This window comes from Telmatherina bonti, assembly GCF_933228915.1.
Source record: "Telmatherina bonti genome assembly, chromosome: 2".
In the NCBI taxonomy this organism is placed as follows: Eukaryota; Metazoa; Chordata; class Actinopteri; order Atheriniformes; family Telmatherinidae; genus Telmatherina; species Telmatherina bonti.
In genome coordinates, this window is record NC_136620.1 from 27387805 (window position 1) to 27411016 (window position 23212).

Sequence of the window (23212 nt, forward strand, 5' to 3'; positions counted from 1 at the left end):
GAGAAAACAAATATTTTGTAGTTGTCACTTTGCTCTCATCTAAACATTTTTTTTCCACAAATGAACAAGGGAAAAAAAGTTTTCCATTAGCATGGAAACGTGGATTAAACAGTCTGAATAGGACTTTTTCTTTCTTTCTTGTTAGTAGAATAGAGTGTCTTATGACATACTTTTTCCACAGCAGCGGCAGAGTACTGCCATTTATCATCTCCATCTTCTGACATGCTCTCACACCAAGCACATAAATTACTGCACATGCTTGGGTTGGGTCAGTGCAGTGGCATGTTTGTCACCATAAACACTGGATTCATTCCCACTGAAGACCATATTTCTGCTTCTCAACCGTGTTAGTGAAATATTTGGAAGAACTAAATTAGTGCAGGATGGAAATTTAAGAGTTCAGCAGGTTTATTTCCAGAACGTACCATCACTGGGGCTGAGTTTGGGCAGCGTGTTTGGTGGGACGACAGATGCTGGAGGCCCGAACTGTGAAGAAGGGCTGATCTGGGGCAGGGGTTCATATCTCTTCTCTACTGGGCTCACCTTCTCAACAGACTCCACTCTGTAATGACAAACAATCCAGTTCTGATAGGTCTTGTGTTCAGAGTTGAGGAATGTTGTGAAACAGCCAACGCGGCTGGCATTGGGTGGGATGTTGTACCTGTTGTATGGATAGGACAGCTGAGCTGGTTTGGGCAGATCATGGAAGCGATTAATGCCAGGAGGAGGTTGGCTCATTGCCTTGCTGTCAAAGCTACGGCGATCAAAGTAGGACAACTGCTTCCTGTAGTACTCCTCATCCTCATCTGGGTCATAATGATTGGAACGTGCTACATCATCTAGGGGTTTTGTATGAGGTTTCTGTGGCTCAGGAGTCCTGAACGGAAAGATAAAGCGAACGAGTCAGAGAGCCGCATGCACTGACAGATTGTCTGATCTATAATCTGCTGGCAAAAGTTTCAGTAGAAGGCGTCTCATAGATTCCAACGCCGTTACAGTTTTAATGAAGATGAAACACAATCATCATTAAAATATTTAACTTGCATTTGATCTGTTTAAGAACAATACATAGTTTTCAGACAGAGTAGGGAAAAGGCAAAAAAAAAGGAAAAAGTTTTGCTTGGAGGCTTAACTCCACTAGGTGGTGCTCACACAACAACATCTTAATTCAAAGATGCCTCCATTTAACATATCCAGTATTGTCCTTTAGCTACTCAGTACAGAGAGGTACATACCTGTAGGTGGACTTCTCCTGCTCCAGGTTACTAAGAGAATTAGCTTTGAGAACTGGACCTGGTGCAGTCACAGGTTTAGGAACATCTGCTGCAGGCTGGAAACCAAAAACCTTATTTTTAGTGAATCTGATTCAAAACATTTTTAGCATAAAAGAACGGCATACACACATTTGTAACTGTACCTAAAGATTAAAATTAATTCATTAAAAAAAACAAACACGCATCAAGTGTCACATTGTGCAGTCCTGAAGCTTTTTTAGCAGCTGTATCAGCAAATGTGCCATTTAGGCTTTTCAGAAGCTTTTTTGGTCATTTAATAGTTCCAACACTGTGCAAGTCAGGCGGTTTTATGGTTCCAACCTAATTCAGATTGATAAAATCCATGCAGCACAATCTATACTGAGAATTGACTATAAAAAACTCTATAATGCATTTGGATGAAAGTTTGTTTTTAGCACATTGCATTTGTATTCATAGAAATATATTCTGTGTTAAATTTCTTTATCACGTTTTCAATATTTTAAAAACAACGTTGCTTCAGAGTTTAAGAATCAGACTGACAAAGCATTTAAATAATTTTCCATCAGAACTTAAAGAGTCATCCATCATAGCAGAAAATGAGACGACACGTCTGGGAGGGACATACCCTGAGCACTGACGAGTCTCCCTCTTTAGCCCTGTCCATAGAAACAGACCGTTTATTCTCAAACATCTTGACTCTGTTGAGCACCGACTGTGGTTTCATGGCTGGATCTTCATCCAGGTCTTCCCGTGGTGGAGGAGGAAGGGGTTTGGAGCCTGGACTGACTGCTGGCTCACATGGAGAAGGCAGGGTCTCTGGTTTGGGTGGGGTAATGGTAGGTTCAGAGTTTATCATAGGTTCATGCATTCCTGGCTTAAAAGCCCGATTTGGAGGCCCAGGCATGTAGGTGGACCTCAGACCAGAGTCCCCGTAATACTGCTTTGGAGGCTCTGGTGAGCGAGGTGAATTAATGGGGAAGCTGTGGGATTCTGCCTCATAAGGAGAACGAGCGTCATAACCTGTTAGAGGTGGGGGAGGGGGTTCATCATATCGCATGGGCCCGGGTTTACTGTGGCGTGGCCGAGCATCATACCCCACCGGAGGAGCCTCATCGTAGCGTGGCTGAGGGGGGCTGTAGTCCCTTCCTGGTCCATCTTCATAGGGAGACCTGGGGCTGTAGGCCATGGGTTGCTGGTGGCCTGGCTGGTACCCTGCAGGCTGGGAGGACGAGGTCTGCTGGTCATAGGGTGGCCACTGTTCATTGTAATGAGGCACACGGTTGTCGTAGTGCAGGTGAGAGTCAGAGTTGTGAGGCTTTGGTTCTGTGTAGCCGCCTCCGTCGTATCCGTAAGGCGGGTGGTCATATTCGCGGTATGGCTGTTTGTCCTGGTACGGCGGCTGGTGACTGTAGCTCATAGAATGCTTCATGCCGTGGTTGATTCGCACCGGGTCCTCCATGTTGTACAGGTCTTTCTTGTACATCTGTGAGGAAATGAAACCAGTTAAATACATCAGATTAACATTTATTACAGCTTTATCACAAACAACCATCATGGCGGTGATGTTGTAGACTTAAATAACAAGGAAAAAAATAGTTTCTCAACAACAGATGAAGATTAAAGTCATTACGAGGGAAAAAAGAAAAACATTCATAGTATTAGCCACATTATTGAGAAAAATCCCTTATTGATCTAAATCATATCAACTACACAAGCAGATATTCGTTCATTATTCAAAAACAGCTCTGAATGCTTGTTTGACAAGATGCCTTTCAAGAATGGCCTAAGTCCTTTTATGAACATATGAATTTAGCATTTTAAAGCTTTTAATTATGTAATAAGCAATAGGCACATTTCTGAAAGGCCTCATTTCAAACATATGATGTGTAGCCTGTAGACAGCAAGTTTAGATACAGCATTTCCTATGGAAGAAGGTTCACTCATTTACATCTACTAAGAACACAACTATTTAACAGGATTGTAAAACATAATGCAGTGTGCCGTTTTAAGTTTGTTCTTTTCCATAGAATTGTTCAGTAGACATTATTACCAAGAATACTGTCTGCAGGTTAGCTTTCATCATGCAAAAAACATTCAGTTTGCGTCTAATGCAATGTCAAACTACTGGCACTACAACAGACGACACATCTACCCACTACGATGCCACTGTCAGTGCTAATATCATTCACCTACGGAAGAGTTAAAGCTGAAAGAAACCAAAAAAACATTAGGAGCCATGCAAAGGAAGTAAGAGGCCACAGGTACGGGCTGGTTGTGGATGTCTTCACCCTGGTCAGAGACCCAGATGTACCAGTCCTTCTGGTCTCCCAGCCCACTGTGGTGCATGTGGACTACTGTGTCGCACATTTTCTCTGGGAGCCAGAGGCACACAGTGGGCTCAGTGAGTCACACAGTGTGGGCATGACATGCAGAGAGCGAGTGGAAAGCATGTGTGAGGAGACAGGCAGTTAAAACAGCAGGCTGGGGGCCCAGGCCCGGTCCGAGTGGCTTGTGAAACAGCGAGTACCTTTGGTTCTGGACCGGGCGGTCCAAACGGATGGGGTTCATGTGGTGGTGGTGGTGGGGGCTGAATAAGCTCAGGGGCAGGGCTGGGGCTGTTAAGTGAGTCAGCCTGAGGAGCTGCGGCTGCAGCAGGCGGCTCCTCTAGGTGCACACCCTCTAGCTGTACAGGCTGCTCAGCAGCAGGGGAAGCTACCGCCGTCGGAGGCAACGAGGGCATGGGCAGAGCAGCCTCACCTTGCTGTGAAGTATTGTTAAGAGACATTTATAACACAGCCTGCCAAGGGCACACAAAGTACATCTTACCCCTAACACCATGATCGTCTTCCTTACACTCTTTTACACCAGCCAGAAAAAAGCACTTGCAAAGAGCAGATAAAGTAGCTATAGCTTCTAAAATGTTTTTACCATTTAACAAAGGATATTTTATCCTAACAAAAGATCAGAACACAAAGGCGCTATTCCTCATGTACTTTAGATTTGCTTCCATTTTAACAAGCACAGACAGTGGAGACTTGACTCTTTTGCTGCACAAGAACTTTACCTGCTGTGGAGCGGGCATCTTGAACCCAGCAGGGTCTATTCGGCTGGCCGGGTCAGGTTGCACAGCATGCTGGTATCCAGGGTACCCAGGGGTGTCTTGAATCACAGGGGGGTCCTCTCTCACTGGCTCTGAAGAGCGGGTTATGGCAGGCTCCGTGGGCAGACCCACTTCATCGTTCAAAGTTTCATCTAATTCTTGATCTGTGTATGCTCCACCCTCCGTATCTGTGTCCTCGTAGTCAGATGTGTGGCGGCTGTCTGTGCTATACATGGAGTACTCGCTGCCTGGTGCCGACAGGTAAGACAGACGGTCATCGTGTATGTCCAGGTCGTCCTCTGTGGTGCCATCCGCCTGGGCAAAGCAGATAAACAGTCACTCCCTCAGCTTACCAAGTTTCACTAAATATTCAGCCATCACCGGCAGTTCTCTCACCTTGCCCTCTGACACCCACACCAACTGATTCTGCTGTTGTTGGATGGTTTCCTTTAGAGCACCATACCACCCATCATTCATATTGTTCAGGTTGATGGTTGCTTAGAGAAAATAGTTTGCATAAAAATCACTTCATGAGGAATAAAAACGTGTAAAACAGGCAATTTACGTTTTTAATTTATGGTGTTATAAGACACTCTGTCTGCTTACTGGTGAACAGGTGGTGATTATTCTTCCTCAATTTAATGGCTCGCTCATAAAGCTTCCTGGCACTCTTCCTGGACTCTGGACAAAGTCTCGTCCTCATGTTCTTCACACCCTGTTTATTATCGGGATTTAGGAAGACTACAATCGGGTACCACTGAGCGTAGTTCAGCCTGTCCACAGCATTGGGGGTGATATCCAGCAAAGCGTGTTTGTCCTTCATTGGAAAAACCACAGACACAAGGAATGACTAAGAACGTTCCTTTTTCATGAAATGCTTTAAGCACAATTAACAGACAGGTGGATTCTCACTCTGTCAATGATTTGCTTGATGGTGTGAAGACGAATGATTCCTGAACTCCGCTGATCGGTTCCTGCATCGCGTGGTTCACTCTCTGATGAGAAATGCGTGACAAATGTGAGTTTTTTCGTTTGACATGCTTAAATCTGCAAATACACAATTTGTGTGTGTGTTTGCAAACATACTTGCAAGCTCAAAGAGATCTGGTTCTTCCCTGGAGAGTTTTTCTCGAGCAACATCAGCAATGGGTCCAAAAATCACAACTGGTCTTAGGAAGCCAGCTGTACAAAAAGAAAACAAAACATGAACAGATCCATAAAAAGGTCCATAAACGTGCCTTGACAGTGACATAAAGCCCAACAATCTCAGATTCTTCACCTTCTCTCAGTACAACTCTCTCGTAAGCCGGGAATTTTGTTTGGACTGGTTGGGAAGAAAGGTCCTCTCTGCTCTTCCTCAGGTTCCTCTTGGAACTGCGGAGACCACGGAACCTCCAGAAGTCGGCTCTGTCACCGCCTGCCGTTTTAGGGAGCGTGTACTGCACACTGGAGAGCTGCTCCGCTCTGCCATTAACAGAATACAAAGACATCTTTCATTGTTCTACAGATGGAGTCAATCTTAACATTGCCATCACTGGTAAACGTTAAATATCAATGATGCTGATAAGAAATGAAATACAACTTAAGGAACTTGTTAACTTAGGTTAGAAAGCAAGTCACCTGTTCTTGTTGGGAATTATTCCCCTCTCCACTTCCTGATGGTTCTTGCCAATGCGAATAGCCAACCAGGAGCCGAGCTTGCCGTTGTAGAGAGTGTCCACTACACGGAACACCTCGCCCTTATTAAAGCTCAACCCATATGGAGATTCCTTCTCGTACTCAAAGTGTGTCCGGATGTAGAAGGAGTCGCCGACATCTGACTCCACAATCCGCCGATACACTGAAGAACAGAACAGGAAGGTATTAACACCTGAACTGTCTGAACAATAGAATCTCATCTTTTGTTTTTATGGATTGATTTACCATCTTTTTTCTTCTGAGCCAGAATTGTGACTTCTTCGCCCTTAGGAAGGTCCAGAAGGAATAGCACCGCCTCCTCTCGAATTATGTTTGCGAAATCTACATTATTTACCTGGAAGTTAAGAAATTATTGCTTAATTTCGTACATAATAAGAATTGAACCTCTCTTGTATGTGGATTTGATGATGGAAAGTGTTCATCTGTTTAGATAAAAAGGTGCACATAGCTCTTCCTGTACACAGGATTGCCTGGGAAACTGCAGCTTTTATTTTGCTGAAAGAGTTTAAGTCATTGCTCAATACACCGTACAAAACGAGATATAAACAGCATGATATATGACAGTGAAGGAATGGGGCAAACACAGTAAGAGGAAATAGTGTTTTTGTGTTTGCTCCCTTGGGGGCACTCCTAAGCGACCAGCTTGATGATACAGGAATTTTGGAGCAGCCAGTGTGTGAAGACAATAATTAAAGGGGAAAAAAAGGAACGCTTGAGGTGTGCAGTACGTCCAATAACAAATTGCAATACACACACACTATCTGCTGAACACGTTCAAAGCTAAAAGAGGAACAAGAACACTTTCTTTTAAATACATTTTATCTTTGCCCTATTTAGAAAAATGTCTTTCAATCAGTCCCACCTCAAAAAAAGAAAAGAACTAAAACAGAACATGCTAAAAATAAGTCTCTCACCCTGAGAATTTGGTCACCCTCCTCCAGGCCCTCCTTAGCAGCTGGGCTATCCTCAAGCACTCCAGCTACGAAGATACCCACATCGTTCCCCCCAGCCAGCCGCAGACCCACACTCTCCCCCTTCTTGAACTTCACCAATTTCATGCTTGGCCTGTGGATAAAGACAATAGTAAAATACTTTCCTTTTTTGGGATATCATTTGGTCAGTTTTTTTTTCCCTTAAAAATAATAAAATCAACTGAAAAATCTTTAAGGTTGTTCTTCATTTATTTTTTGACAACACAACAACAGGACACTACTGCTAATATTACCTTAGAATACTGTCATCGTGAGCAGCGCTTGGCACGGGGGCATCAGAGGGACTCACTGGCAGGTCTACATCTGGCTGTCCAGGCTGAGCATACACGGGTTTGGGCTCTGAATAAAAAACAAAAAACAAACACAGGCTCAGAGTATTGATGCATATGATGATGATGAAGATGATGAAGATGCATTAACTGACAGTGCATTTAAAACAAATATATAAATGAAGGCATACAGGAATGAGGAATAAGCGCTTTAATGGATAACAAAAACTGCAGAAGTATTCAAATCATCCCATGGACCCTTGTGCATACACACACACACACACACTAAGGGCAGTCTGTCCTTAGCTGGGAGGTCAAAAAGAAAGACAGCAGAATGCCGCAGGCTGGCGAGGAACGTCAGACTCGATCAACTCATCTGGTTTATTTTCACTTGGCTCCTGGCAAACTCACCCAGACTCAGCAGGCGTCTGGATGCAAGTTTTTTTTCTTTTTTTTGGTGGTTGCACTTTTAAAAAAGAGCAAAAACAACCGGTTCCAACCAGAAATCCTTTTGCCATCATAAAGCTGTGATGGAGAAGTAAATGGCATCCTATTTTCTGGCAAGTTTCACAAGTATGGGAGCAAGTTTCAAATTCTGACCGATTTACAGCTCATATCTTTAACAGAGACATTTGGTCAAATGACCAATCTCAGACCTGGAAGGGGCGGTAGCTGTTTTTCTTCTCTTCCAATGGATGACTCCTTCGGTTTGGGCAAAGGAATCTCCTCCACGAGCTTCGCTGGTGTTGAAGCCGGCTTTGAGATCCGATCATCATCACGACTTCTGTGACTGAAGGTGATGAAAGCACATGCTTTTTTAACAATTTGCATAGTAAAGATCGAAAGCTTAAAAGCAACATGGAAAATTTTGGGTCGAGAAGTGCTGGATGAGAATAGTTGGAAGAAGAGCTAGAATATAAGGCTGCATGTTAGTCTTGAAGGTCATCGTCTTGCCTGTCCACTCTTTTGTGCTCTATTTTTAGAGCAGCTTATCTAAGGTGTCAGAGTGGATTCTGTCCTCCAGGTGAATTTCACCATGTGGCTCTGGCTTCAAAGCAGCTCGCTTTGCGTTTCATTTTCAGCTTTAAAACATTAAGACTATGCAAAATGATACATCCTGACCCTGGCCAGTTATGAGTGAGATCATTTTAAGCAACGTCAACAATTCAGTTATATTTTCCATATGGACTTGTGTTTCAAATCACTAATGGAAATAATGGGAACAAGGTGCCATGTGGTGCGTTTGTATGGCTGGATCTGGATCACATGGCTGCTAGCCTCCTCAACACATGTTAAAGTACTGTTTTATTCACAGGCCGAGAGAGGCAGCAAGTACAATAGATCCTACTTAAAAGTGGCTGTAAAGGAACAAATATCTTTTCAGTACATCTTGGGGACCGACCCACTTCTAACTGTCAACTTCTTGAACTGAGAGAAAAGGTCACAGATCAAGATCAGATAAACAATAATATCCCGTCCCAACAAATTCTTCCTGTTATTTGAGTTAGTTAAATAAATTCTGAATGCTCCAGTGGCTTCTGAAACATACATTTAGACAAAGGTTTTTTTTAAAAAAAAGGCTCAACTATGTGTACAAAGATGGAGCGCTCATCCAGGTGGCTGAAGAGGATCTATTGTCACTTTATGGTTGGAATTTTGTCTTTGTGCCAAACATGTGGTTTTAGCTACCAAATATTCAAGGGACAGGGAGATCCAGTGTCACAGGACTCTGACATCTCAAGAAGTAGCATCACTGAATAATTGATGCGGTAAAACATCACTTCGATAACATTCATCAAGTTATGGGTTGCTGTTACATAAAAACACTCATCTTCCTGACACAAATTTCATTTCTCTCTTAGAGTGATAGCTGTGAGTTTACAGTCATCTATCATTGTCAACCTTCCTTTACTGAATTACATTAAATCTGCTCTACGGACTGCACAACTAGTCCTACACCTACATTTCTACACAGAGAAATAGTTCCAAACTTACGGTATTCTCCAGCTGTTTAAGTATGAAAGGAATGAAAATCACAGTCAGTTCCTATTAACAATACTGGCATAAGAATTAATAATCAGGAGTAAATGGCAGACAAATTTAACACCCAATAAAGCAGAAATCTGAATGACCTCTTTTTCTCTCATTTTGACAGTGACTGACTTGCTGACAGTACTATTAAATTTAATCCTTTAAGGCAAATGGTCTCAAATCTCTGATAAAGTTAGAACCAAAGAAGAGCTAAATGAAGATTATATCAACCAAACTCAAACTTATAACAAAAGAAGGCAATTACAAAAATAACAGTTTTGTTAAATGTATTTGAACATTCATGTATAATTTAAGCTTTTTTTTTTTTTTTTTTTTTTAAATATGGTGATAATTTTTCACAGGAAACCAGATGAAGTACGTAGGGCTGATCCTCCATGTATTATGTTCGGCTGGCAATTTCTCTACAACCATCCCCTGCAGATCAAAGCTGCCCCAGGGTTTGTTATTAAAGGTGATTAAAGGTGTGAAACAGCAGGTCAATATCTTGGCAATATAGTCTCATTTGTGTGTGTAATGTGCCTGAAAGCGATGGTACAACTCAGGAGAGTGTGACTGATACAAAACAATATCCATGCTAATTAAAGACAATCGCTTCTAATAATACTGAGTCACAAAAAAGCAACTAAAATATATCAAAATGTTATTTTATTCCAGCATTTGACCAATGAAAAACCACATTTAAGAAATTTTTAAGAATCTGTTCTTAAGCAGAAACAACATTTTGTATGTTGGGCTTTAAAATTTTCACATAATGTAAAAGAAATAAAAGAATAATAGTACATTCATATCAAGACTCTGTCTGATTGGGGACTCGGCTCAATTGTAGGGGCGTTTATCCATGCGAGCCGAGATCAGTGCAATGCTGCACTTTGGTCAAACAAGCCAAACCATTAGAACATGTCCCCGTTCCCACCAAAGGTGGCGCTGCACTAGTATTTAGCAAAAGAGGACAAGACCCACATGAAGAAGAAAACTCCATTTCAAGTTAAACACAGAGCATGAAACTATCGCTGTTTGGGGTTTTTTATTTTGTCTTATGCAATTATACTGCAGAAATACACAGTAACAATGACTGCAGTATGAATAACAGACGAGGCAGAGGACCTTTAACAAGATCAGTATGCATTTACCCACAATGCAATGCTTTGTCAAATGTAGGAAGTTACTGTTTTTTGTAGGCCGCTTCCTGTATTTTTATCCGCTTGAAACATCTGTGACTTACATTTGTATTGTGGGCCGAGTCCACTTCGTTGGTCCAAGTCAGAATTTGTTTTGCACATTCATATTTCCTCAAACAAGCAAACTTTCCAAGCAAATAGACTCTGATTCAAATCTAAAAGGCTGATGTGAATATAACTTTTTATTATTTGTATACATTGAAAGAGGATATAATGTAAACCTTACTCCCACTTAGAGCCTCAATATTTTTTAAACTCAGTTATAATAACTAAGGGAGTACAGTGTGACTTCATCACCAAACTTCATGACATCAGCATTTTCCTCATCAAACAAAAGAAAATGTTTGATAGAACAAAATAAATGTAAAAAAATGTACATGTCCAGTATTACTAATTTGATCGGTATTTTTTATTTGGATTGTTATTGGCTCGTTGTAATATTTAATCATTGTACATCAAAACAATATTGCACAATTATAATTAATATGAGAACAACTCAAGTTTATTTCCTTTCCTACTGCTGTACTCGTTTCATGACATATTAATTACTAAAAACAAGTATGAGCATCAATAATCTTTACCTGCCATTGCTGATTTGTGGGGGTGAATGTCTGGAGTGGTCCGAGGGCTCAGATCTTCTGTCAGGAGAGCGGGAGCAGCTACTGCGATGTCGGTCATGCGATCGATTGGAATGGTCAGACGCCATAGAATGAATATCTGAAATGTCTGATTACACAAAAACACATCTGTTCAGAAACAAAACTCTGAAGTAGACACAAACATTTCTGGGTGTTAATCTGCACACACTGCTGCTGAAGACAACAATGTCTCACCATCTCTGTCAGATGCGTTGGCTGAAGGAATACTGTCATCAAGGTCAGGGATGTTCAGCAGGGTTGCCCTCTCATCTCTCTGAACAACCATTTTTAGTTTGCCCTTTGACCTTTCTATCAGCTTCTTGGCATCTATTAAGGAGAGGTTCTCTGTCACTGTGCCATTAATCTGAGAGAATCAGAAAAAGAAAGTGTTTGCCATGATACAACAGAACAATTTCATTCTTGAATGCAAAGTTGCTTTTGACTCGCTTTAATGTAATAAATTGTTATTATGTCTGTCTGGGACTAAGTGTAAACTAAATACACACAGATGATTTATAAAGCTATAAGAAGCCAATTAAAACTGCAGTGATGAACAGTCTTTGCACCTTGGTGTCATTCTGGTCCATTTCATGACAGAAGAAAAGTCCATTTTCATCACAACCTCTGCAAATGGCGCCTCAGTACACCCAGTGGTGACATGTACATACAGCTCTGATCTCATCTGCAATGTGCCGTCTTATTTTAAACTAAATGGAAGAGTGCTTTGGCAGTGGGCTGACTTCCTTTGGCCACTTGGTGGCACTTTAAATGTGGGAGGGGGCTGACGTGCAAATATTAAGGGTGCAGTGTAAGTCAACGCAGTCACAAGAAAGAGCAACTTCCTGTTTCATGGAAAAGGATTTATCTCTTACATGAAGTCATCAGAATCCCGACAATGACGACTGATCCATCATTTCAATCACATTCTGATCAAAGATCAAAATTAATTTGGTTATAGAGGTAAACTGGGAAGAAAGACTTGGGACTTCTTGTTGCCAGTGAGAAGAGTTATGATAATGACCAAATGTTAACATGAAAATTTATTCTGGATGAGAGTGTCAAAGATGTTCAATATGGATTAGTTGCTCTGAGCTGTAACCACTTCCTCTTTTACAGCAGAACAAAAATAGGAGGGTCGACTATGGCCACACCCACAGAAAAAAGCTCAACTTTTCAGCAACTTAAGCACAAAACTGTACCGACCAAGCTTTTGGTTTGTTAAATTGTAAGGTCTACGAATAACAAAAACAAAGTGTCGTCCATGCAACATGACCAACTTCCTGTTGGATTTATGCTAACTCTAAGATTCATGAGTTCCAGTTTCAGGGTGGCTACAATACAAAATGCTGTGGGAGCAATTTAAAAAAAAAAAAAAAAAAAAAAAAAAAAAAAAAAAAATCCACCACACTTAAAAACATTTTGCACATTCCATAGAAAAGGAATAAAATTGAATGACTTTGGGGCATGCTGTAGCCCCCTACAATGCAATTTATTTGGAATCTGACACCTTGTAGGTAAAATTGCATATTTTCCAAAACACAAATGTGAGCTGAATTATACAGATTTAATCAGTTGCTATGCAACACTGCAGAGGAGATGTCACACATTACAGTGGCACGATGAATACAAGTCAATTTTTTTTAACTTAATATCAAAGAAAAACATCTTTCTCTCACTCGCCTCACCTTCAGTACAACATCCCCCTCCTGGATGTTGCCATCTCTGGCTGCCAGGCTCTCAGGGGATATGTCCTTGACAAAGATGTGGCTGGCCAGGCGCAGGCCATATTCTGCTTACAAAGTGAACGACAGCAACAAAGACAATGTTAGCACAGAGTTCACGTGACCACAGCACACTGACAGCTGCTGCTCCCGCTGGGATTAACTCAACTGATTAAAGAAGATTAATTGCTCTTTTACTTAGATTTACTTGAGTTTACTCAAGATTTTGCTGAGGCTGGCAACTTGCATTTACTCTGGCTGTCAACCAACACTAACTTAACTCTGTTCTGAAGGTTACATAATTATTGTGTGAATGCAATGGCCAGATTTTCTTGTTTAAACAGGCAATGGTCTGCTTGGAAAGTCCAGGAAAATTTCCTGTTGTACTTTCTTTCCCCGACTTTGTGAGCCTCACCTTCATTTTTACGAGATTTGACCAGTGTGACCTTGGCAGGGCGTGGGGGAAGATTGTGTGAGCGGCGGTCTGAGCGTGGGGAGAGACTTCTCTCCCGTGAGCCGCTACGTTCACGTTCCCTGTCCCGTCGCCCACTACTCCGGCCGCTGCGTCTGCCCATAGCCCCGCCTACGCCGCTGTAAGCACCACTGCGTCCGCTCCGCATCTCGTATATCTCTTCCTCGTAGCTATCCTCTTCTTCATCGTGCTCTGACATAGTTTCTCTCTCCCCCAAGCGACCCATGGGGACGTGCACCTTCCTTTTCCGTCTGATTGTCTGGCCAAAGGAAATGAGATTTGAGATCAGCCTGACAGCTCGTCACTTCAGATGAATCAATCACTTCCCCCCATAACATGTGTTTTCTTCTAGTCAATTGTCAAACATATGAAACAAATCTCAACACCATACATGACCTCCTTGCTTCTAACACATACACTGAAGCTCCTGACACTCACAATTTTGGCAATTTTCCCACTTTTGCGTAGCTGCTGGACAGCATAAGCGTGCTCCACGTTGTCCATGGAGACGGCATTGACCATAACCACTCTGTCATTCTCCCTACAGACAAAAAACAGCAGGAACAGACACACTGGAGTCTTTCTGGAGTGGGCACAGTAATTCAATGCTAAAACTTGAAATTTGATTGGGCTGGGGGGGAAAAAAAAAAAAGGATAATCTTACTGCAGTAGGCCTTCTGCAGGGCCTCCTTTCAGCACGTCCGAGATGACAATAGAGGTCTCACCACTCTGAAAATGAGGGTTATCCCGACCTCCTGATATGGCTATCCCGAAGCCAAACCCTGGTGCCTGCATGGAGGAAACACAGATTAGGATGTTCATTCAGCTGTCTGATAGGCAGGCGGAAGCAAAGTTACATTGACCTGTGCAAATGTCACTAAACCCCTGTTTGCAAATCGGACCTCCAGTATAACAAAAGTGATTTATACACGGTACATCTACTTTGAACAGACTGTAGAATAATATAAGTAGTCACGCACTAGTGGCCAAGTGTCTGCACAAATGTTGCTTCAGCATTTGGTTCACATTTTTTTAGTACTAAAGCAAAGAAAATCTGAATCTTGTAAAAGAACAGCTTTGTGTTAGCTCTGCTATTTTGTCTGGTCACCTACAGCTATGTACACAGCGAGCTTCCATCTTACTAGATGTAACACTCAAAATACAAAGGAAGTGGGAAAAGTTAGGATGGCATAAAACATGGTTTAACTGGTTGGGGAAAGAGATTTTGGAATCGGTACTGCTTTCCATAATGACAGCTACAGAAAGGAAGTACCTACCCTGTGTAGTGTTACTGTGTGCTGTTCCCAAATGACTGTTTCCTCCATTGCTGCACTCTGAAAGACAGAAACACCGTGTTTAACACTAAAGCTCAGACACGGCTCATATCCAAAAAGGCAAAACAAGGCAGTTTTGGCAAGTCAAAGATGGAGATTTGTGATTTTTCTTTATGTAAAGAACTAAATATTCCTGGTTTTAGTCAGTTTACAACTCAATTACAAATTTAAAAATGAATCATTAAAAAAGTGAATAAAACAACAACAAAAAAAAAACTTAACTGCCCAACTGCTTTCAAGACAGCAAATAAAAGCCACATAAATCCTGCTATTAAGACTTCCAGTTAGTGTTCTCTAAACTGAGATACACCGGTGTCTCTACAGAGTGTTTTTAACCTTCATGTCAGTCATGTTTATTATTTTTTTTCAACAAATAGAAGTTTTTGTAAAGTTTAACTGGCCTCCAGACACACGTCCAAAAAACAGGAGCAAACAAAGGGAATGTAGTTAATTTTATTGCTGATATGAGCACTGCACTGGAGAAAAGAGGCATAAGCTACCAACGGACATAAAAATAAAATGTCCTAAAAAATTTTTGGTAAAAATGACTTTAAGAGATTATATTAAAAAGACTTCAAGCTCAGCTACTTCAGCAACCAAAGAGGATACAATGAAGGTCGACTCATTCAGCTGGTTCAGGTGTCTATCATTTCACCTCCACTATGATCTCATGATACATTAGACATTCAATGAATACATATAAAATATGATCAGGCCCATCATTTGGGGAAAACCACAGTCCATACCATAGCACCTAAAGAAGTAATCCCATTTGTCATATGAACTGGTCCAAAGTCTGTGGCCTTAATAGATTAAACCAGTACCCAACCCATTTCCCACTTAGTTTGCTGAGGATTTCTTTGACACCTGAAATACCCCTAAAATCACCTGTGTAGATAAACAAAATACAACGTTGGCACACATAAAATAGTAACTGCTCTCATGCTGGCAGAGTGAAATCCAAAACAACAAACCTACGTTGTCAAACTTCATCAACTTTAAGCTCGCATGGTGATCAAAGAGTGATAATAATGACTAGAGACTAATAGATATGATAAAAGTATTTTTACAAATTACAACTTGAACAAACAAATTTCCTATAAAAATAAAACTAGTAAAGGCCTTTGGTCAGCACATCATTTTAATGGCTGTTACAAGCTGTCGGCCAAGTGCCAAACATTAGCTGGCGTCTGGGAATACAGGCAGTTGAATAAATCGCCACAAGTGGTCCCAGACGTTCTTAACTTGGCAGCAACAGTCACAAACCCCTAAAGCAGCTTATGGTGGGACCCACACAAGGAGGGTGAACAAAAGTTTGAACAAGGGAACTCCCCCTGGTCTTTTACTCTGAATGCACTGCAAGGGGGAGAAGGGGGGGTGACTCATGAATATCAACGAGTCTGCTAAAAAAGAAAAAAAGGCATTTTTCATTGGAAAGTTGGCTCTTAAGGCAGAAGGATTTATTCCTGTCTTCTTGATCTGCATTGAAAGAATGCCGAGGCAAAGACCCCAGACATTTAGTCTAAATTTAGAGGCGATTTTCCGCCAAACTGATTCATTTAAAAAGGTTTGTTTCCAGCTAGTGTTCTTATTATCAAACATCTCCATATGCATCGGGATAAAAGAAAAAAATGTACACAAACAAATGTGTAATATTTAAGCCCCGTGTTGAAATGGGGCTGCATGAAATGTGATTTTCTCCTATAGAAAATATGTTTAGAGAATATTTAATCCCTTGATCAAAAGTAAACAAATCACAATAAAATAAAATAAAAAAGAAAATTCCAACAACAGAATGAGTTTACTGAAAGAATAACAAACAGAGACAGATTTAGCAAGGTTCTGCAGAGTGAATCCCTTCCTTTCAAGTATTCAGTATATCCCTCTTTCTCTCTCTCTTTCACACACACACACCTTTCACTTTGAAGGGATGTAATTTTGCCTTCTCCTCCCACAGAGCTTGTTGCTCTGGTAACAGAGGGGGAACAGTGTGGCGTTGTTCAAGTGGCCTGACATTTTCAGGACATATCTGAAGGTTCCTCTCAATAGTGGAAGGCTTGTAAAACACATGCTCCAATGAATTTGTAAACAAATTTATGTACCAGTTTAGATGGTCACTACTTGTTAATTCTAAACAACACCGTCTGCAGTTTGGTCTAATGTTAGTCTGAAATAAACATGATCTTCAGCTGTAGAAATGAATGAAAAATATTGAACATCTATTGACAGATCATTGCATCCAATCACCAAAAAAACATCTAAAATAAAATTAAATAAAAGATAAAAGCATGTTTATTATTTCAGTAAGCTAAGAAGACCCCAAATTACTTGTGTTCATGGCTTGCAATAAAGCTGCACCAACAGCAAATGACTGATGAATTTTCGTCTAACTGTTGTGCGTGTCGTTTATGGCCACACATTACTGGTGCCAAGAGAAGCTTCATACCACATGCCAGAGCTGTGGCTGGCACCTGCTCCACTGCAGAAGCACACCATGTTGGTTGGGTCATGCTTGGGGGATTACAACCAGGCAACTTGGGAGCCAACATTACAACACAGATGGACAACACAGTTGAGAATTGAGAAAGGACAGGAAAGTATCAAAGAGTGGTCGATAATGACTGTGGTGAATCACTGATAAACCTTAGTTTTAATCATCTGCAGAATAAACCATTATCTCGGTTTCATCATAATATTAACCTGGAGCTTCTCATTTTTTCTTTTACAGTCAAACTACAGCCAAGTTATTTTCATTATTGATTACAAATTAAAACAATGATTAGTGTGAAATATACCAATATGCCACACTTGCTTCAGGTGTGAGTGTTTCCCCTACTTCTCGCTACTCCCCCACTTCTCCTTTCCTCTACAACAGGTTTATACTTCATCTTTTCTTTTAGAAAAAATTAAACAGTCTGGTGTTATTGATCTGATTTCTGATTATGGGATGTCAAAGCTACTCTCTGGGTCTACGATGTAGTTCTGCACTGACGCCACACACATACACGTGTCAGATCAGCAGGCAGAGTATGTGTGTCAGAAAATAAATCAACACACTGACAATCAGACAAAAATATGAGTTTTTTTTATTTAAAAACCTCTTCCAGGGAGGTGATAATCCAGATGCTTGCTGCCCAGCAGGTAGAAGGTATTTCTCCTATTTGGGTGTTATGGTGAGAAAGCCATGACAAACGCGTGCAACTAAACAGCTGAATTTCTGCCTAATTACAGTTTTAAATGGATCTAATACTCTTTAGCAACACGTTATCAAAGATCTGTAATTAAAGAATATTTACAGTGATTCCATCGAACCAAAGTGTTTTCATCAGGACACAAGTAAAGTCTGTCCATAGGGGTTTTTCTTTTTTTAATTATTACAGCATTTGGGTAATTTATAGACGTTACTGCAACTGAATTCATGAATAGGTGATTTGGCAGAGCTGATTTAGAGGTTGACGACATTATTATCCTGTCTATTGAGACTTTATTCAAATTACTCATATGAAACAAACAATTTTTTTGCCTGATCTACAAAGTACAACTGCAAAATGTACAGGATTTCCATAAAGAAAACAAACAACCACCACCACCAAAAAACAATCTCCTAAAACTGAAGATAATCTAGCTTGAAATACTGACTGATGGTTTTATAATGAAAGCCGTTCATTCGCTTTATGGACTTCAAGTCAACCAGCTGCCTCATATATAAACAAAACTGACCAATCATGTCTTCCTGCTGAGTTAAACCCCATTTAGAGCTTAAGTGAACATCTCATAGTGTTAGTAATTAGAAGTGAGGTGCAGTCAAATGACAAAAAATAAACAAAACCCTAAACATAATAAACATGTGAGCACTTGTGTGACCTGATGGTCCAGGTTGAAGAGACTATACAAGTGTAAATTTTGCCAATTGTAACAGTGGGTTCTCGCTGTTTCAATTTCAAAATCAGTTTGGCTGATCAACAGACTGAAGCCAATTTTTACTGCAAGTCAAGCAAATAACATTTCAGTATTCCTTTTCACTCTCTGGATTCTGTAGTTATCAAAAAACCAGAGAGCAGTAAACCCTTCTGAAACATGAATCTCCTCACTGGTGAAGTCAAGCGTTAAGCTGAATTGCAAACAGTGGTACACTTATCTAAACACAAAATCTGAAGCACATAAAAGAGAAGATTAACATTGATGCTTTGCCACCACAACCCTAACCTCGCATAGTCCATGAAAAGGGACACTAAAATGTAATTCCATTTTGTATTCACTTGAAAGTATCATCAAAATTAAAGAGTGCGGCCTTTCTAGCTCCGAGTTCAGCAAATCATATTTCATCTGAAGAGAGAACAGAGGCAATTTGGTGTGGTGCTCAATTTTCAGACAAAGAATAGATTTTTTTTTTTTTTTTTTTGCTGTAGTATGGCTTAGGGGTGAGGCAGAGCCTTATTCAATTCTGACCGCTCTGGGACCAGAGCAACTAAAAATAGCTCTCATTAATTCTGCCGTTGTGATGCTGCAACAGAGTGATTTCAGGGAAACTTGCAGCATGAACATTATTTAATAAGCATGTTATGTAAAAATACAATGAATCAACTTAAAACAAATGATGCAGTACTGCAGGGAACATGTATTCATGTTGTCTTCAGGACATGCAGAAAACAGAAGTAAATCATTTTCAGAGATCCTGGCAGTAAACATGTATTCAAAGTCTTAAATACTTAGTGATGATGCAATACTCATGTTACACAGAGTAGTACTAAATTACATATATGCCACTACATTTAGCCTATCTTTTCATTGATTGACTGAAAAAAGCCAACTTAGCAAAAGAACTTTTGAATAATTTAATAAAATGTACAAAGGTTGAAATAGAAATCTTCTATTACGGGCTGTGGCAAATAATCGGTCACATTTTACCTCTCAGATGAAACCAGACAAGATGAAAACACAAACATGACTATACTAGGAATAAACAAATATTTTTTCACAACATTACTAATGAAGTTGCATTTGTACTGCAGTTATCATAGGAAACAAAGGGATAACACTCTTCTGTGGTTGCTGATAGTGAGACAGGGGAGGTAAAAAAAAAAAAAAAAAAAAAACACAGAATAACATGATTGATCACTTCAGAAAGTGAAATCGATGTTCTGGGGAGTGCTGACAACAGCCAAAACTCTCTTGCCTCTGAGAACATAGTCAAATGCTAATGAGGGCCCCTGCCTTGCCACCAGTCAGGGGGCCCCCAGAGAGAAAAGTGACACTCTGCACATATAACACGAACAGACACTGTACTGCAGATCTGTGATGGAGGGGAGGTCGCGTGAAAGATGCAGCAACGCAAGACTGATACCAAGGTCAAGAGAGGAAATTAAACCTAACATAAAAGTAAAGTATGAGAGCCATAAAAGACATGCATTTTTAAAGACTGCCCTTTAGCAACAACTCCCTCCATCTGTTTAGTTTGATGCACGAGCATTCAAAACGCTAGATGCGGAGCATCTGAGATACTTACATCAGTATATCCTTGTCATAACTAACGACACAGACAAAAAGGTCTTTAACATCTAGCTACTCCTCAGTAAATCCAACAGGAGATTCCTGCAGACGCACCAATCAGTGCTGGGAGGGACTTGCCCCCACCGTCCTCTTTTCTCAGCTCCAAAATCGAAAATTATAACCACAGGTGAAAGGTTATGAAACACGCCCCGCATCTACACCCTGACAATTCCTCTGTCCCACACAGATATGCGTCCTCTCCCAACATATTTCCTTAGGAGCATACTCCTCTTTAAAATTCTCCCCTCACACGGTTAGGGGATCGAAGCAAATCCCCTCTGGCTTGGCAACAATCTGTAAGGGAACTGCAGTTCCTCTACATCCTGGGACTCCTCTGTACTAGCGAACCTCATCCGCAGTGTAAAGTGCTGTATCGGACTTAACCCTCAAGCTCCCGTGCTGAACCAGAGCATAGTCCACCAAGTGACTCACAACGTGTCATTATTAGTATTTCCCTCTTTACGTATGCTACATTACATGCATAAATTAGACTCGTCATGTCAGTGATAGTTTACAGCAGATTAGCTTTAGGCTCAATGACCAGAAACCACACAACGTATGAAAACATTTTCTTTACCATTTTTGCACTGCAGCTGCACACTGCCATGACTATATCTCCATCTTCACACAAACAATGAGGCTTCTCGCAAAGAGGGTAAAACAGTCCACAAATGGAGATCAAAGCAGAGAAAACAGCATACAAACACAGCAGAGGATGCTGTTTAACAACACTTTTTAAAGTCATTCAAGCTTAATACTAGAAATAACTTAATTATTATATGTTTGAATCTAAAATTTATTGATATAACATTATCCACAAGATCAATTCCCACTATGGACTGCATCTATGAAAAAAAAAAAAATTCTTGCTGTGTGCACACACTGCAACTATAACTAGATATGTCTGTGTGTAGTACATGCAAATTTGTCCTAATATACACACTGTTGAATTTAACACCTAAAAATTAACCAATCAATTAGCTTGGTGAAATATTATTAGATCTCCATTATTAATCTAATAAGTACTAACACTGAAGCATCAGTCATTAGGAATACATCTCATTATCATTCTTAAATAAAATAAATAAATAAAAAAAAACATACCAACACATATGAAAAATATAAAGTTTGAAAGTTTTAGATGTCTGTAATCATTGTCCATTATTATAACAAATAGGCATCCAATCAAAGTCAAATATATGATTACCATAAGCCAGTGGACCTACATGGAAATAGATGCTGACCAACTAATGCTGCACTGATGTCTACATATGCAAACTTGTCAGGTTTCTCCAGTAGCTGGATTTTCATTTATTACTGAGGCAAATCAGAAGCAATCTTTTTAAGAGCTGAAGACAGAAAAAAAAAAAAAAAAAAAAGCTATGTAAATCAGACATTTCTGTGACTTCTTTAAGGCAGGAAAATTAGATGTGTCATTACAAAGGAATGCTCTAAAGCTTGCCGTTTAAACTGCTGCCACCGCAGTGGAAGCAGCTGCTCTAACCTAACAATATGCAAATAAATAAATAAAGAGCAATTTATGTGTGCAGAAAAGAGATTAAAGAAAGTTCAAGACAGCTAAACTTTTGCCATGGAACCTGAGGGCATTTGTGCTCATGTGGTATACAATCAAACTACTATGAAGAGATTTTTGTTTGTCGGTTATTGATAACAATCTAATAAAGATTTTATTCCCACCATTGATTCATGAAGATATCTCGAGTAAGGCAACACAACATCTGTGGTAGGGCTGGGCGATATGACCTTTTAGTAATATCCCGATATTTTTATGGCATGTCACGATATACGACATATATCTCGATATTTACCTTAGCCTTGAATTAATGCTTTGGTGCATACAATCACATCAGTAAGATGATTTTGTGTCTATATTAAAACATAATTGTTCATACTGCATTAAGATATGCTCATTTTAAACATTCATGCCAAAAGGATGAAATTGTAACGAAGCAAATTGATTAAAACCGTATTTATTGAACAGTTAAAGCAGTGACAGAAATGTCATTTTAAAACAAAATAAAGTGCCTTTACATGATGTAATAAATGCAACATATAATAATACGTGCTCTAGGGGGTGACTTTTCAAATGATGAATTAAATTTGTTGTACTACTACCTTTTGTGGCGACACTTTTGCGACATACTTTGCATACGACAGTTGTTTGGTCAACGTCTTCTCTCCGGTATCCAAACCACCGCCAGATGATGGATCCTGTACTATTTTTCTTCTATTCTTTCTTTATTGCCACTGAAACAGGCTATCCTTTTGAAAAAATATTTTGAATACCATTAAAACCACATAAATCAGCTTTGTCCTCCTTTATTAAATGTTAGATTATCACATTTAATCAAATGATTCTTATGTTTTGTGGAATAGCTAGCTGCATGTCCAACCCCCTTCCTCTATCTGGACTTGGGACTGCACAGTATCCCAAAAGAGACACTTTGACAGTTTTATGTTTTATGTTTTTTTAATTTGTGTAGTTTTCTTACTTTTAGTTTTGTCTTTTTTTTTTTTTTTTTTTTTTTTTTTTAGTTTTAGCTTGCTTTGGGTTTAACTATTATAAGGCTTTGCTTTATGGATACGTTTTTGAGTTGTTGTGTATTTTTTTTAATTGCAGAGAGAGAATAGCATAGAAATCAGTCTTATAATACAGGCAGAATGTCCTCGTACCGTCTCCAATAAACGGCTTCAGCGAGCTTTTAGTTCAGGATTTGATTCCCACTGCTTTCTGTACTTTCTAGAGACATGACAAGCTAGATAAATATGCTTGTGTCACACACACAGTGGATGAGGTGAGTAAGTGACAGAGGCTGTGAATGTAGTCAGATAGAATTTATTTTTGCGTGACGTGAAAAACTTTGTAATTTACGTTCCACTCTGTAATCCAGAGCGGGATCAGTGGCGGATTTGGCTGTTCATTGTGACTGT

The 23212-nt window shown here is 40.0% G+C and overlaps 1 protein-coding gene across 7 annotated transcripts in view; it reads right to left on the bottom strand.

Annotated features, from left to right (window-relative positions):
* Positions 1-23212, bottom strand: part of tjp1b (tight junction protein 1b) — a 34988-nt gene that overhangs the window by 4330 nt on the left and 7446 nt on the right. For 3 of the 7 annotated variants that reach the window (XM_079254750.1, XM_079254749.1, XM_079254745.1), the window contains exons 2-24: positions 14654-14710; positions 14041-14165; positions 13815-13917; positions 13320-13635; positions 12869-12972; positions 11379-11547; positions 11127-11271; positions 7972-8105; positions 7280-7385; positions 6969-7119; positions 6280-6388; positions 5977-6196; positions 5636-5820; positions 5443-5538; positions 5269-5351; positions 4963-5173; positions 4753-4853; positions 4321-4671; positions 3784-4017; positions 1882-2739; positions 1236-1330; positions 662-877; positions 426-562 (exon numbers count right to left, since the gene is read on the bottom strand). In XM_079254750.1, the coding sequence (XP_079110876.1) occupies positions 426-562; positions 662-877; positions 1236-1330; positions 1882-2739; positions 3784-4017; positions 4321-4671; positions 4753-4853; positions 4963-5173; positions 5269-5351; positions 5443-5538; positions 5636-5820; positions 5977-6196; positions 6280-6388; positions 6969-7119; positions 7280-7385; positions 7972-8105; positions 11127-11271; positions 11379-11547; positions 12869-12972; positions 13320-13635; positions 13815-13917; positions 14041-14165; positions 14654-14701 (4297 nt within the window). In that variant the 5' untranslated portion in view covers positions 14702-14710. Of the gene's footprint in view, positions 1-425; positions 563-661; positions 878-1235; positions 1331-1881; positions 2740-3783; positions 4018-4320; positions 4672-4752; positions 4854-4962; positions 5174-5268; positions 5352-5442; positions 5539-5635; positions 5821-5976; positions 6197-6279; positions 6389-6968; positions 7120-7279; positions 7386-7971; positions 8106-11126; positions 11272-11378; positions 11548-12868; positions 12976-13319; positions 13636-13814; positions 13918-14040; positions 14166-14653; positions 14711-23212 lie in introns of all 7 variants that reach the window. The other 4 variants (XM_079254747.1, XM_079254746.1, XM_079254744.1 and 1 more) reach the window with 2 other exon arrangements.